The sequence below is a fragment of the Lutra lutra genome, chromosome 1 (assembly GCF_902655055.1).
Source record: "Lutra lutra chromosome 1, mLutLut1.2, whole genome shotgun sequence".
NCBI lineage: Eukaryota > Metazoa > Chordata > Mammalia > Carnivora > Mustelidae > Lutra > Lutra lutra.
The window spans coordinates 194,865,679-194,880,780 of NC_062278.1; the positions used below are offsets into that span (position 1 = coordinate 194,865,679).

Consider the following 15,102-nt stretch of genomic DNA (forward strand, 5'->3'; position numbering starts at 1 on the left):
CAAGACAAACCAACAGAAGTAGAAAGATTGAAGTGAGAGAGACAATTGTCATTATATCTAAGTAAAATCATTTATATAGAAAACCAAAGAGAATCAGCAGAAACTATTAGCAGCAATACAAGGGTTCAGCTAGGTTGCCAGCTTATAAGAGCAAAATATAAAAATCAATAGCTTTCCTCTGTATTGGGAATAACCAATTATAAACTATGATGAGGATAGGATACCATTTGTAATAGTGACATAAACTAAAAGCTATCTAGGAATAAATCTAAGAATTCATAAAACATATAAGGGAAATTTAAAACCCTATTACAAGAGTTTTATTATGGTATTATAGAACATAAATGCAGCATACATAAATGGATTGATTGAATATTGTGAAGGTGTTGGATTTCCCTCATTAAAATTTAAAATCAGTATAAATCTAATCAACATCCAAGGAATAATTTTTTTCAAGGGGCAGAGTTGAATCTAAAATTTATATGGGTGAATAAAGAAGGATCCTCCTTTTACAAGGCATTAATATTATATAATAGAAGTTGGCAAACTACAGCCCAGAAGCCAAGTTCAGGCTGCTGCCATCTCTTATGAATAAAGTTTTATTGGAACACTGCACATTCGTTTATTATGTATTGTCTTTGGCAGCTTTTATACTGCCATAACAGGGTTGAGTAGTTACAACAGACTGTGTGATGGGCTGAATCTGGCCCTTCAGAGAAAAAAATCTGGCACCCCTCTTCTTTAGCATCTAACATAGAATCAGAATATTCTGAGTACAGACTTATTCCTTTGTACGTAAAGGGATTTGGTGTAAATATTCCTGGCAATTCATCCTAGGAAAATTACTTCACGAAAGTAAAAAAACAAACAAACAAACAAGAAACCAGAACAAAACACATTTTTGTAATTTGTACCATAAGCAAAATTCCAAGTGGATTAAGTATCAAATTGTTAAGAATGAAGCTATAAAGCTGATAGACAAAAATATAAGATACTTATATAACTTTGTGGTAAAGAAGGGTTTGTTATATAAGAGTCACAGAGCACAAACCATAAAAAAGAAAATTGACAAATACATAAAAAATGAATGCTTTTTGTTTACTGGATCGTATGATAGGAAAACTAACAGATGGCAAAAACATAATTGTCATGTTTAAAAGACCAAGATCAATATTTAAATACACAAGAGACTCTGAAAAACCAGAAAATAGAAGGGACGAAATGCTTACAAAAGAGGGCAAAGTATGAATTGACAATACAAGAAGAAGTAGCCACCTATATGACATTGGAGATAAAGTAAAATTAAGAGCTTCTATTTTGCTTCTCATACCGGTAACAGCTAGGAAATCAGAGACTCCCAAGTGCTGGCAAGGATGTGAGAAAATAGAAATCTACATCTATTGCTTCTGGGAATGCAAACTGGTACATTTATTTTAGAAAATCCAGATATTAAAACCAAATAATGGGACTCCAGCCTACATACTCAGGGAAATCTATGTAAGGTGGTCACCACAGTGGTATTTGTGGTACAAGATGGGAGACAAGCTAATTCTTCATTGCTAGAGGGACAGGTAAGGGAAATTACAGTGTAATATACTGAGTGAATATGAAGTAGAAAGGAATGAATTATATCTACTTAAAACATCAGGAATGAATTTCTAAAAGTGTTGAGGAAAAAAAAGGCAGAAAGGTATTTAAAGCATGATACAATTTATATACCCATTGTAAAAAACCTGCAAGAGGGGCGCCTGGTGGCTCAGTGGGTTAAGCCTCTGCCTTCGGCTCAGGTCATGATCCCAGGGTCCTGGGATCGAGTCCCACATCGGGCTCTCTGCTCAGCAGGGAGCCTGCTTCCTCCTCTCTCTCTGCCTATTTCTGCCTACTTGTGATCTCTGTCTGTCAAATAAATAAATAAATCTTAAAAAACCTGCAAGTGCCTATATAATTTTGACATGGAAAATATTTATAAAATGCAATTAAGGTGATAAACAATACATGAATTATGAAACAGTGAAGCTCTATGGTGGAAAGAAGGGGGCTGGGCAGAGCGATGAAGGAGAAATGGTAAGGAAAATGAAAACCACATGAAGAGCCTTTGATGGACTCCTAGCATGAGCTCATTAACCTGTGCTTAAGTCAATCTCCTAGGAATGGGTCTCTGTCTTGGCTCTGCCAGCCTCCATGTGTCAGGCAGACTCTACTCCGTGCAACCTCTAGTTGTTCTGGTTCATGTCCTATCAGACTGGCAACTCAGCAGGGAGAAAGTTCTTTCCCTGTAGTGTCAGCAGTAATCTTCTCATGGGTCTTTTTTCTTTCAGTGGCTCATTTTTTGGTGCTGTGTCCACTCCTGAACCAGTCATGAGACAGAAGCCTAAGGAAGTTGGGATCAATTTCCTGTTTCTAGAATCAGGTGGTGGGAATAGCACAAAATAGTGGGGTATTACCCAAAGAAAAATTACCCTCCCCCCCCAATTATGGCCAGACATATAGAAAGTAGATGCTGGGTAGGCAAAAACAAAAACAAAAAAACCACCAAGAGCTGCGGTGGAATTGAATCAATGCTGCTTGCAGAATGACTGAAATGAAGTGCCATGTTTATTTTAGACAAATGGTGGAGGGGGGAAATGAATAAAAATTAACTCTAAATATCTCAAGCACTACCACTGCATGCTCCTTGTTTCATATGGCCCTGAGGCAAAATTCATGATAAATAGACTTGGATAAATAGGATAAATAGGAAGGGCAGCTATGTAATTGCTGGAATTTTCTTAGAAGTAATGGGTAGTGAACTTCCCACCACTGGGTGTACTCAAGCCCAGGCTAGCCAGCTGGTTGGCCAGGATTCTGTAGTGAAGGACCCAAGGACTGGGAGACTAGTTGGGTCTGATTATGGTTCCGAATCATCTGGATAGGTTATTCTTGGCCCTTCTGCCTAAGTTTCTGGTTTGGGAGGTCCAGAGTAGGACTTCAGAATTTACATTTTTAATTAGTTCCCAGGTGATACTCATGTTGCTGGTCCAGGAAACACACTCTGAGAACCACTGGGTTAGATGATTTTTGATGTCTTTACTGGCCTCTCATGAGCTAGTTGTAAATGTTCTGAAAACCGGTATTTGTACCATTGAGGCACACCTTCCATTTTATGTCTTTGTCCCTGAAATGTGTTAGGTTCTTGCCGTGTGGGTACTTCTAGGTGACCCTAGATGGCATTTGCATGGCTCTCTGTATCTTCTGAGTCATTGAGAACATCAGAATCATTAAACAATTGTACACTTATTTTTATGCTTTATAAAATAGTCAACCATTTTCTGACATTATCCTTTTTGTAATCGTATTTCTGGTTTCCCGTGGGTTGATCTATTTTCATAGTTTTATAGTGGGGTGGTTTCTAAATTAGGAAAATGAATGGTTTTCCAAGGAATTTGTGTCTTTGTCATTCAGAAAGTAACTCTGCCCTGTATCGGCATCTGATCATTGGAAGATCATTATCTCGTACCCCAGTTGCCAAGGACCAAGTATTCCTTCAACCACCCCTCACCCCTGAGGCTTTCCCCCAAAAAGAAGATATGGAACCTTTTACATGCCTTACTGTCAGTCCTGGCACTGACTCAGCCAGAAGTTCTCATTCTTGAACTCTGTTTTGTTCTTTCTTTTTCTCGATTTTTTTCCCTTTAGTTTTGGAATTTTTACTCTAATAGTTCCCTCAGAGTACTCATGTTTTTGTAGTTGTAGGCAGGGTCAAATGGCTTTTGTACTTTTTCTAAATTGCTTTTATATAAATAGAGATAAAACCATTTGAGAAAATCATTTATGAATTAAATGGTTTATAGTCCATGCTTAACAATTAAAAATTTCAGCTTAGCAAAGATGATGAATGGGTAAAAATAAGCCAAGAAAGGGGACCTAGCAGATTTGGGTTAAAGTGACAACTTGAATTGCCAAGAGGGATTTAAGAAGACTTTTTTGTTGCCCATGTATAAGCTTCTGCTTGAAAACACTCTAAACAAGGCAGTGCTGGGTAGGGAGAGGAGAGTGTATGTTAGGAGGACTTGCCCAGAATCTATCTTGGTGGACATTAAATGGGGAACAGCTTCAATGATGTCATCCTTGCAACTAAAAATCTGTAGGAAGTGGGATTTACTTTTCTTTAAAGTATTAGTATTTCTTTAAAATAATCTAAGTTTCTCATCTGAATTTTACAAAAGCTCACTTCTTTAAATCATTTTCTCTTTTCAGGCTTCAACTGTGAAGAAATGTCATTCCGATTTGGCCAACACCTCATCAAGCCCTCTGTGGTTTTTCTCAAAACAGAACTGTCCTTTGCTCTTGTGAACAGGAAACCTGTGGTACCAGGACGTATCCTTTATTTATTTTTTTTTTTTTAAGAGAGGGAAAATAAAAAGCCCCTGAACTTAACAGACCAAAGGAATACAGCGTTGGCCTCCATGTCCGTCTGCAGAGGTAAGCAAGGAATCCACCTGCCTCCCCCTTTGAGAAACCAGGTAAGATGTTGCATTTATTTTGGTTCCAGTTGGTGGTACCAGCAATATGCTTGATGAATGTTGCAGAACTTCTGAAAAGAGTTGCTTAGCAACTGTGGCTTTGGAGGTGAATTTTTACTTGACCTTTTCACTATCGTAGCTGGGTAAATAAATAGGTCCTTCCAAGGGGGGCTCAATGAGTATCATGAGTGCTTTGTTTTCAGTCATCAGTAGTGAATATTAATAGTAAGATGGAGATTGGTGGCACTTTTGTGACGTGGAAATAAGGTATTACCTGAAGATTTGAGCCTGACGTGCTATCTTTACCTCTTAGAGATCGTTCAAGCAAATTCATACACATAAATATACCTACAAAACAGTTGTTTTCATTTTAGGATCTGCAATAGCATTTTTTTTTTTTTTGGAGAACATCACAACTTGTAGATCATTGTCCAGTGTCATTGGTGGTAGAGTTGTTTTATTTCCCTCTGACCATTGTGTTGTAGCCTTTCCTCCTATTGACTTCAGTAGAAGGTTTATTCTTTGCCATGGGAGCAGCAGGAATTGGTTGAAATATTCTGGAGTTATTTTTATGTTGCTGAAAGTATCACTCGTGACTGTGTGCATATGACTTTTGTACTGACTGTCTAGAATTTTTTTTCTGTTTTTTTTTTTTTTGTTTTCCCTCTAATTTACTATGCAGAGTGCAAGAAAGTATAAACTTTCATATTTTAAGATAATAAGCATTTTCCACACTACAACATGATTTTATTTTCAAATAAATATTCATATGTGTGTGTGTGTGTATACACACACACACACACACACACACATATGAATATTTATTTCAAAATAAAATCATGTTGTAGTGTGGAAAATGCTACCCCCACCATGGGAGTTTTCAAGGTGTTTGAGAACTTTAGGAATAATCTTTCTTGGCCATGTAACTGCTCTACATTGAAAATAATACAATAAGAAATCACGAACCAAAAGATAATTGTGATTTTGATAGGTGCCCAAATTCCTTGAATTTAATTTTAGCCAAATAAATTCTGTAAATTTATAAAACTAAGGACCACAGCAGTAAACTACTAAATGATATGTGAATGACTACTTGATATTTAACTACTTGATATTTAGCTCTCCTTTTAAATGTATAAAAATAATCTACATTATAAATACACAATATTAGAAAATATTATTCCTCTATTGAAGTAGAAATAAAAACTAGAATGGTTCAGGAAGTTCCTCTAAAAGAACAATTTTAAAGTTCTATACCAATTTTATATTGAGTTCTTCTAAGAGACTGTGAAGTTCTTTAAATAACCAAGTGTTTTATTTTTTTCATCTGATTTTGCTGCAAGTTTCTGGTTGTTTTTCTCCGCTGAGGAATTTTTTTTTAAAGGAAATGCTTGAGAATTCTGGTGTCAGAAGAATATGGTTGAAATGTTGTAGGTATCTGAGTGCCAGCTTTAGTTGACTTCTATCTTGTATCAAAGAGGGAACCTGGGATAAAAATGTGGTTTTGGATGAATGTGTTTTATTACCTTGGCCTGGAAAATTGTGAAGTTGCTGAGTTGTACTGCCTTTTTAATGGTTAATAATGGATTGAATTTAACTTCGTGATTTTTTTTTTTTTTTTTACTTATATATTGAAACTTGTAAGTAAGAAACTTGACTTTGCATGGTCTTTTTAACCCATTTGGCATGTGTGATATAAGACGTGGGTCATAGGCATGTTTGTACTTAAGAAAAGTTGTGATGGGTTGCCTGGGTGGCTCAGACGGTTAAGCGTCTGCCTTCAGCTCAGGTCATGATCTCTAGGTCCTGGGATTGAGCCCCATGTCCAGTTTCCTGCTCAGCGGGGAGTCTGCTTCTCCCTCTCCCTCTGCCTCCCCCCTGCTTGTGTGCTCTATGTCTCTGTATCTCAAATGAATAAATTAAAAAAAAATCTTTAAAGAAAAGTTGCGGTGTCTTCTTCTCAGGAAATGCTGTTCTGAACAGTGAACAGTTAGTGACTGATAACTGGTTTTGTTCCAGATAGCCCTGGAATTGCCATTTTGGACAGGATGTTGCATTAAAATGAACAAACCTGAGTTCGTTTGGAAAGTAGCAAGAAGGAACCAACCCTTTCTGGGGATAACAGAACAGGGACATCTTTATCATCTGTATATTCCGTGAGGCTATTTCATATCTGCAGGGTTTAAAGGGATCTCAGGGCCAGTAGATAATGTATTCAGACAATCCTTTTTATATGATGATTTTGTGATTTTTTTTTTTTTTTTTTTTTTTTTACTTTACCTTTGTAAACTCGGTTAGGTGATAACTGTGAGAAGAATCTTAATACGTTACTCATTCGCCTGTAGAAAGTGATATTCTTTTGTCTTGAGATTTGGGAATTGAAGCTGTGGCTAGCTCTGCCTATTATCATTTCATAAAATAAATGGTGAGATGTCTGCAGTGGGCTTTCATCTTCCCCCAGCGTTCTCTTCTGTCTGCCTTAGATCAGCGCCCTGGTGTGGGTCTCCTAGGTCTTCCAGCTCCCTGCACCCTGTCTGCTCCTAGACTTTACTTGGGCCCACACCTCATTCTAGACCTCGGCTCCCATCCTCTCTCTCCTTCCTATTCCCTTGCAAGTAAACCACTAATGAATATAATGAATCTTTTTTTTTTTTTTGAAGATAAAGTACAAACTCCTTAGCATAGTTTTCAAAGATTTTCATTATTTTGACTCCACCTCCCTCCCTGTTGCAACTATTTCCTAAAGAGATGTTGCATTTCCCTTCACCGTGTTTCCACCCATCTTGACCCTGCCTGTCTCTGTACGGGAGATCCTTCCCATTCTTTTTCGGTTCAGCTAAGATGTTTTGATACCTGGCTTGCTCCCCCTCAGGAAGAAAATATTCTGTCCTTTCTGTGACCCTTGGCTCCTTATTTGCATGTTGATTCATGCAGTAGTTTATTCCTGAGCTCCTACTCTGTTCCAGGCACCGTGGTGCCAAACACTTAATGGGTCTGCCTCAAGTCAGAACCACGCATTCTTGCTTGGTTCCGTGCTAAGTCCTTAGTTCCTGGAAAGGGGTGGGGCAGGACTTGCTTTTGCACATCTCTTTTTCCTCAGCATCCAAAGTTCTATGTTGACTGAATTTAAAATGAAATGATAAGCATGGGGATCACATGAATCATTTCAACGGAGCGGGGGGCAACAAGGGTGCGTGGAAATCCTGCCTTTTCAGTATTCCCGAACACCAGCCAAACGGGTTCCCCTTTTATTCCAGGTTTTTTAGTATCCTATCGAAGCTGAATATTTTAAACTTTCCCTTCCTGCTTTCTCAGTTGCAATCTTGTTTACATTTCTGTGTTACAAGTATACAGAGTTAAGTCTAAAAGAGGTGAATGAATTCATGGCGGATGGGGAAAAATTCTTTCTTTCTTTCTTTTTTTTTTTTGGTGCATGGTAATTTTTTTTTTTTTTAAGATTTTATTTATTTATTTGACAGAGATCACAAGTAGATGGAGAGGAAGGCAGAGAGAGAGAGAGAGGGAAGCAGGCTTCTTGCTGAGCAGAGAGCCCAATGTGGGACTCGATCCCAGGACCCTGAGATCATGACCCGAGCCGAAGGCAGCGGCTTAACCCACTGAGCCACCCAGGCGCCCCGGTGCATGTTAATTTTTAATGGACAAGTCTGCATCTTGTGGGCAATATATTGGCATCTGTATGCGAATGGGAAATTTTTATTTTGTATTTATTAGGATTTCTTTTTAAAAAGAGGGTCCAGGTGGCCTTTGGGGAATGTGCCATTCACGAGACTTGTAAATGTCATCTTTCAACTTGTGTGCTCTCTAACATTTTGCTCCCTCTCCCCAACCCTTTTTTTCTTATGACTTTGCTCACTGACTTTTTCATAACTTTCAGAGGAGGAAAGGAACTGTCAGATCAGGGGCCAAAGATAAGTCTTTTGAAGCAAGACTATTTGCTTCATTCTCAAAAGACCCACTTCAATCCCTCCTTGTCCCCACCTAAAGCAAATACTTCTGTTCGTTGCAAACTGTTTAAAGCTGATTGAACGGGCTTCGGCCTCTGTGGTGCAATGCTTGAGAAGGATATGTCAGAATGTCTTTAATCCATTAATTTCTTGTTACTGGAAAATGCTTTTCAGAGTGTCTCGGCGAGAGAATAGAAGCATTTTGGAGATTGCATCTTCAGAATTCTTCAGTGAACGTTTTATTCATGTACCTTAGTGCAGTCCAGCGATTGCGTGTGGCTTAAATAAATTTGAACCAGTATGGTTAATATTTCTCCGAACGCCGTTCCTTTGCCTTATGCTATGTCTACCTCCCATCTTGAGCATGAAAAATGAATCTGAGCATTAGGGGAATCCATTTAGGGACTGAGGCTTTATTGTAAATAAAATTATTCATTTGTTATGTCCTGTTGTTTTCAGCAGACTGTGTATTGATCTTTGGATTGCTACTCAGAATGGCATAAGGAACCCTAACATAAGGGGAACATGGCAACATTTGTGAACGGGCTGCATGCGGCATGTAATGACAGAGATAAACCTGGCTCTCTGGCCATATTATATGATATACATCATTTGTCAACAGTTTATTGAATCAGTTATTTTAAAAAGCAGACTTTTTCCAAACCGGAGCGTGGCGCACCGAATGTTATCGAGTCCAAACAGCGTTAGGATGATGTATTGAGGACAGCATCATGAAGTGCGTTTGGGAAGAATTTGACTTTGTCACTTGAAAGCTGTTTCTGCTGAATATGAGAAACAAAAGTTTGGCACAACGGGAATCGTGCCTCCAAGGTCCAACTTTAATACCTAAAAAGGAAAACTCTGGCAAATGCCTTCCGATATACAATTTTACCTTTCCGAACGAGCAAGTTTGCTGTTTTTAGACCACTGCCATGTTGAATACTCCTGAAGTGAATGGACATATAATAAAAATAGCCTCATTACTTAACAGTGCTTCTTACAGACTGGATGCTATAGATAAAAGTGCCCTTTTAGTTCTTCCATAAAAATCAGAGATATTTGTCATTTCCTGAGTAGGTTGTAATCTTGTGAATTTCTTTAATTGTTCAGGAAACTGCAGTTATTAGCGATCTGATGATCTTTCATATCCCAAAAGAATTTCTTTTTAAACCTTCCTGTGCAAATAAATGAGCACCAGCACTATATTAATATCCTTATTACTAAAGATAGTTTTTCTTTCTTAAAATTTCCCTGAGTATGTCTTTCCCCTCCACACTCTGCATGCCTGTTGTATATCAGCTAGCTTAAAATACGCTTGGAGAGATGTTCAAGGACAGTCTTGCTGTCCTTTGTCCTCAGCTGCAGTGGGGTAAGTTGGTTTTCTTATGGTCCTATTTTTCTTCCCTTTATTTGGCATCTTATTGTGTTCAAGAGTTGTGCATGTAGTAGTGACTGTTCAGTTGGAGTACTCTTTCTCCTGTTTGTGTGGGGAAGGTTTCCATATAAATGTTTGCTTACCCTTGGGTTGGTAGCTAGAAACGGTTTTCAGTGGCATTGGTCAGCAGCAACAGAAGAAGCTCTTGGATGCTCTGATCATTTACTAAGTTGACTGACCTCCTTTTTCAGTGTCCAGAACCTGCCAGAGATGATTCTGGCAACCCCTGTGGCAAGACAACCTCCATCGTGTGACCCCTATCCATCTTGACGTGTCATCTGAGGTATTACTGCACAGAGACCAAACACGTTTTACTGCAAACACCTCTTTGCCAGTTGGTAGTGAGCTGCCGGGGTTGAGGAGGATTCTGAGGCTGCGTGCGGGACCAGTGGGTACTCAGTGTCATGGGTACCAGAGGAGAAAGAAAAGCCCTCTTTGCCAAGCTCTTCCTCTTCCAGGGTTTTGTTGTTGTTGTTCCTGGAGCCGAGGCTGGTATCTTTGTTTTTCCTGTAGACAGAATGATGGATCATTGGCACCTGACACTGAAGGAATTAATAGATGCTTTGTACCTGTACGGGGAATGTTTGAAATTGGGTGAAGAAAAATGTGTGGATTTTATATACTCGGTCCTGACCCATTCAAATAAAGGGGACTCACCCGTGAAGCAGTGTGCATGAAGCATGTGCATGTTGGCCTGTAGACCTCATCCCGGCCTCTTGCCACTGTCCCCTGTCTCTTCCTGGCTCCTTGCTGACTGCTGGCTGATGAGGGAACACATGCAGTGGCCTTGTGTTTCTCTTGGCCCCTATTCTTGATTACTGGTTCTGGTTGATTTTCCTTGACCTCGACTTCTTCATAATAGGATTTACCTTCTAGTGGCAGGCCCTGCTGTGAATGGAGTGAGATGGGCTGGTCTGACCATGGTTGTGCATTAAAGGAGGGAAATACCGAATACATCTGGCTTTTGGAGCTTTTGGGAAGTTCCCACATTCTCTCCGAATGGCATTAAGCCTACAGAATCACTTTCACAGCAGGAAAATACATCTTTACAATCTGCCTGTCTACATAAAATATAACTGTGTCGGTGGGTAAGTGTGGAGAACAAGGAGGACAGTATTAGGGGTGTTCTCCTGCCAGTCATAGCAAATGGTAGGATGATAATTAAATGTATTAAAATAACAAGTGGAATATTTCTCCAATTGGTAGCAAGAAGGAATATCCTGTAACATGGCAAGCCATTCCCCATTTCTGTTTATTTCTATGTGGAACTTTCCTCAGGTAATCTTAAACTGTCATGGTTAACAATTACTGAACTCTGTTCATTATATTCTGGGCATATTTTGACCTGTTTCCTGTGCAAGTGATCAGATCATGAGGAATAGGGAAAGGTTAGTCATGGTGTTGCCAGCCTTGCACTTGTAACAGAACATAATTAGAAGTAACGAATGAAATAATACATCATTATTCATAAGAAATGTCATGTAATTAACTTAAATAATGCAAAATATCTTCTAATTTCCATTTGGAATGAAAATAGATTTGTTAGAACATCAGTAGGCAGTTAATGTTTATCTTATATTTTCATACACATATCAAAACTGTTAAAATCTATTGAATGAATAAACATGGATTTTTCTACAACACAATAAGATGGCTTTCTTTTGCTAATAGAGTCTTATGTACATTCCTCACTGATTATATATACATAGTTTGTATATATGTCCAGTTTTTAGAATTAGCATAATTTATATTTATTGCAAATTAATGATCTAATTTATTTACTTAGCTTCCATTTCTTGTCTCAAACTAATTGACTGAAAAAAATAACTATAAATTTGCAAATAGCTCTCGGGCACCAAATTCTAAATGGGCCTTATCGTAAGAACGTGCTACAGTACTGGATATCTGAACTAGTTTTGTGTTCTAAATTATTTTCTGGGGATTTCTGCTGCAGGATTTAGATGTGCTTTAGGAATCTTGGTTTGGCTTAGATGTACCTGCAGTGGGGGCCCAGGATGTGGGTGGATATGTCTTAGAGGAGTTTTTATTTTTACATGCAAACAATTAGTAGGACACATGGCACTGACCAATGTCAGGGCAGTTCCTGGAAGCTCTCTGCTGTGTCAGACATCAGCCTATTAATTTCTGCATCGTGGAGAGGTCTAGAGAGCCCCAGGGGAGGAGGCAAAGAGGAAGGAGAAGCACTTGGGGTGGGGTACCTACAGAAATATAGTAACAGGAACAGACGTGCCAGTGGGCATGTCTTAGTGACAGCCCTGGTGGTAGACAGATAGGGTAGAAGACTGATAGGGAGAAGCCGCCGTGAGACCCTTCAGCTCGGACCTGGTATGTGTTCTTCAATACCATGGAGTCTAGCAGGATAAAAGATCCACCAGTGAATGAAAAACAAGGGAATTCTTCGTTTCAAATGACCACCTTCCTTAACACGAACTGGTACCCATCACACAACAATTTAGGGGAAAGCTGTAGCAGGGGACTGAGGCAGTGTTCTTTGTCTTTCTTGTGTGTGTCTGTGTGTGTGTTTGTATAATGGGGGTGAAGAGTGTATATATATACATATACAATACATTAATATATTTTGTTAAACATAATTTTGGAAATAAATTAACTGAATTTAAATAATATTTTAGGATGAGTGATGCTTTGTTTTGTCCTTGTTAACCACGTGAGCAGTTGAAATAAGAAGGTTGTCTCAGGCCAGTGGTGGTCCTACCACATGGGAGTCAGGACTTCTTTACCCAGGACTTTTGATCCTCATTCCATCCTTCTTTCTACCCCTTCTAGCTGCCATCCCATGAGCAGCAAACCTTTTTGTGTCATTGCTTAGATGTTCTAAGGAGTTATTTTCCCCAGAGTCTTAGACTCCTACTTGTTAGGGCTATATTGTTGTAAATGTATACTCTGCCATTGAAATTTCTCTCTGGCATTTTGGTGGCTTTGTTGTTCAGGAGTAATTATCATTATTATTTCAGAACAGGCCAAACCTTGGTGACTTTTGGGAATGGAAAAGGCTTCAGCCTGACTCTGCAGTGCTGGTATGGGGGACCAGGCAGTTTAGCTAGTCGAGCAGTACAATTTGCTCCTAGGAAAAATGAGTCCAAGAGGAGCAAAATTCATCTGGCTCTCTAATTTTTCTGTTTTCTAATAGGTTTTGAAATGGCTGTAGTTATCAAGAGATCTTTTCATCTTCAAGATTTATTTCCAGTTCAACAGATTTGTTGGAACTAAGAATTATCTGTTGAGTGCTAACACTTCAACAGTAAACCATGATCCCTTTCCATTCACCAGAGATGAATGCTTTAAAATTTGTTAAATAAGATGTCAGGATAAAATAAATCAAAAGAAATTACATTAAAATCTTTAAGAGTGCTTCTCATGCAGACATGTAGAATACTAGTTAGTATTTTCTATCCTGTTTGGAGACCAAATGACCCCTAGAAGCTTTTTCTCATGGAGCTATATCTGCAGTAAGGTCATTGATACTCAGGAGTAGAACAGACATTCAGTGGGACTTTTCATGTTACCCTAGAATATGAGCAGCTAGGGCCCTAACAAAAAGGCGGACAGTATTCTTGGGGAGATAATCATGTAGGAGAGGAACCCACACTCACTTTACTGAGAGGTAGCAGCAGAACCAGACCCACCACGTAGATTGACACTTCCATGCTCCCAGGCTCCGTAAGAGGAGAATTGGTGAGGGTGAAGATAGAGCCAGTTGGAATGGAGGATTCCAAGAGACTCTTTTCCTCCCTCTTTCTGGAGTGATTACGCCTGCTGCTCCTGAAAGTCATGAGCAGAATGTAGCTGGAAGCCCTGAGCCGCATGATTTCAACAAAAGGATGCTGCCATGTTGTTCCCTGGCCAGATGCTGAGCTGTGGTGCCAGCTGTCTCCATAGGCTCTGCTCTCAGACAGGAGTGTGGGACAGGCACAGTACAGGCTCTGGAGGAGGGCCTCCCATTTACTCTACAGAGTTTGTGATCGCACATGAGCACAGATCTGTGCCTCCCTCTCATTTGCTTTTGGGAAGAGATATTTGGAGTGACCTGTAGCAGCAGGGCAAAAGGGATTGAGGAGTAACGTTTCTGAGAAGAAGAAGGGAACAACTTTCCTACCACATTCCAGTTTTTTGTAGCCCTTGGAAGAAACACAGAACCATTTCGGCAGGTCCCTTGGTTCTGCCCAGAGCCATGAATGTTGAAATAGGAGGTAGGTGCCGTGGGGCTGCTCCGGGAGACCTTGATGTAACTGAAGCATTGGCCTATCCAGAAATGTGATTGGGTCATATACCACTGACAGAATTATGAAGGGAGACATGGCTGTCCTTCTGTGAATGGACCCTCAGAAGCAGATAGAGTGAGGATGGAACTTAAATGGCTTTTCAGAGAAAAAGCCTGTCCATCAGCTTTGAACTCTGCTGAGACCACCACATTTGCAGGAGCTCCCAGCAGAGGGAACGACTAGGTCAGGGACACCAGCCTTTTACCAGCTGACAGACAACCAATTACCTCAGACCATTGGGCCTCTAAAATCAGAGTAGCTCAGTCCCAGAATAGGGAAGAAGTTGGAAGAGAGCTGTAAGCGGTCAAGTTTGCATTTTAAGCCGATGCTTAGGTAGGACATGAAATTTTAATCTGAGACCAGATTATTAATTTTAATTATGAAAAGGGAGTGCAAATTTACTGATTCTCTCAAAGATGTGGCAGAGGGGCAGGGAAGGGATTCTACATTAGCAGGACTGGAAAAGCGATAACAAAGAATATGAGTGTAGCATGTCTGCACCCGCACTGAGCTTAAATTCTTCAATCACTGTTTACACAAGTAACGTGATGACATAAATCCTTAAAAAAAAAAAAGTGACTTGTCACTTAATACCATGTTAGATAGCAGTATGTGATTTGTTGATTGCCTTAATTCCTAGGAACAGGATCTTGAATATAGTAGATGATGGAGAAATATTTATGGGAAAAAATTTAGTTTTGTTTCAAAACGGGTTGGTTTAGATAAAAGAACGTTCATTTGCTCAACAGATATCCGATGGGATGCACAGGGGATTTTCAGAGAGGCGTGTAGTAGCCACTGAAGGCCTACTATGTGCCAAGTACTAATCCTCCTTGTTTTTTAGTTCTAATCATAATATGGCACACTCCTGAGTTGAAGAAGTAGCAATCTAAGGGTTG

The 15,102-nt window shown here is 39.4% G+C and overlaps 1 protein-coding gene across 1 annotated transcript in view; it reads left to right on the plus strand.

Annotated features, from left to right (window-relative positions):
• FHIT (fragile histidine triad diadenosine triphosphatase) overlaps positions 1–15,102 on the plus strand; it is an 851,975-nt gene that overhangs the window by 48,400 nt on the left and 788,473 nt on the right. The window contains exon 2 of the mRNA XM_047690617.1: positions 4,237–4,356. Coding sequence (XP_047546573.1) covers positions 4,237–4,356 — 120 coding nt within the window. The remainder of the gene's footprint in view (positions 1–4,236; positions 4,357–15,102) is intronic.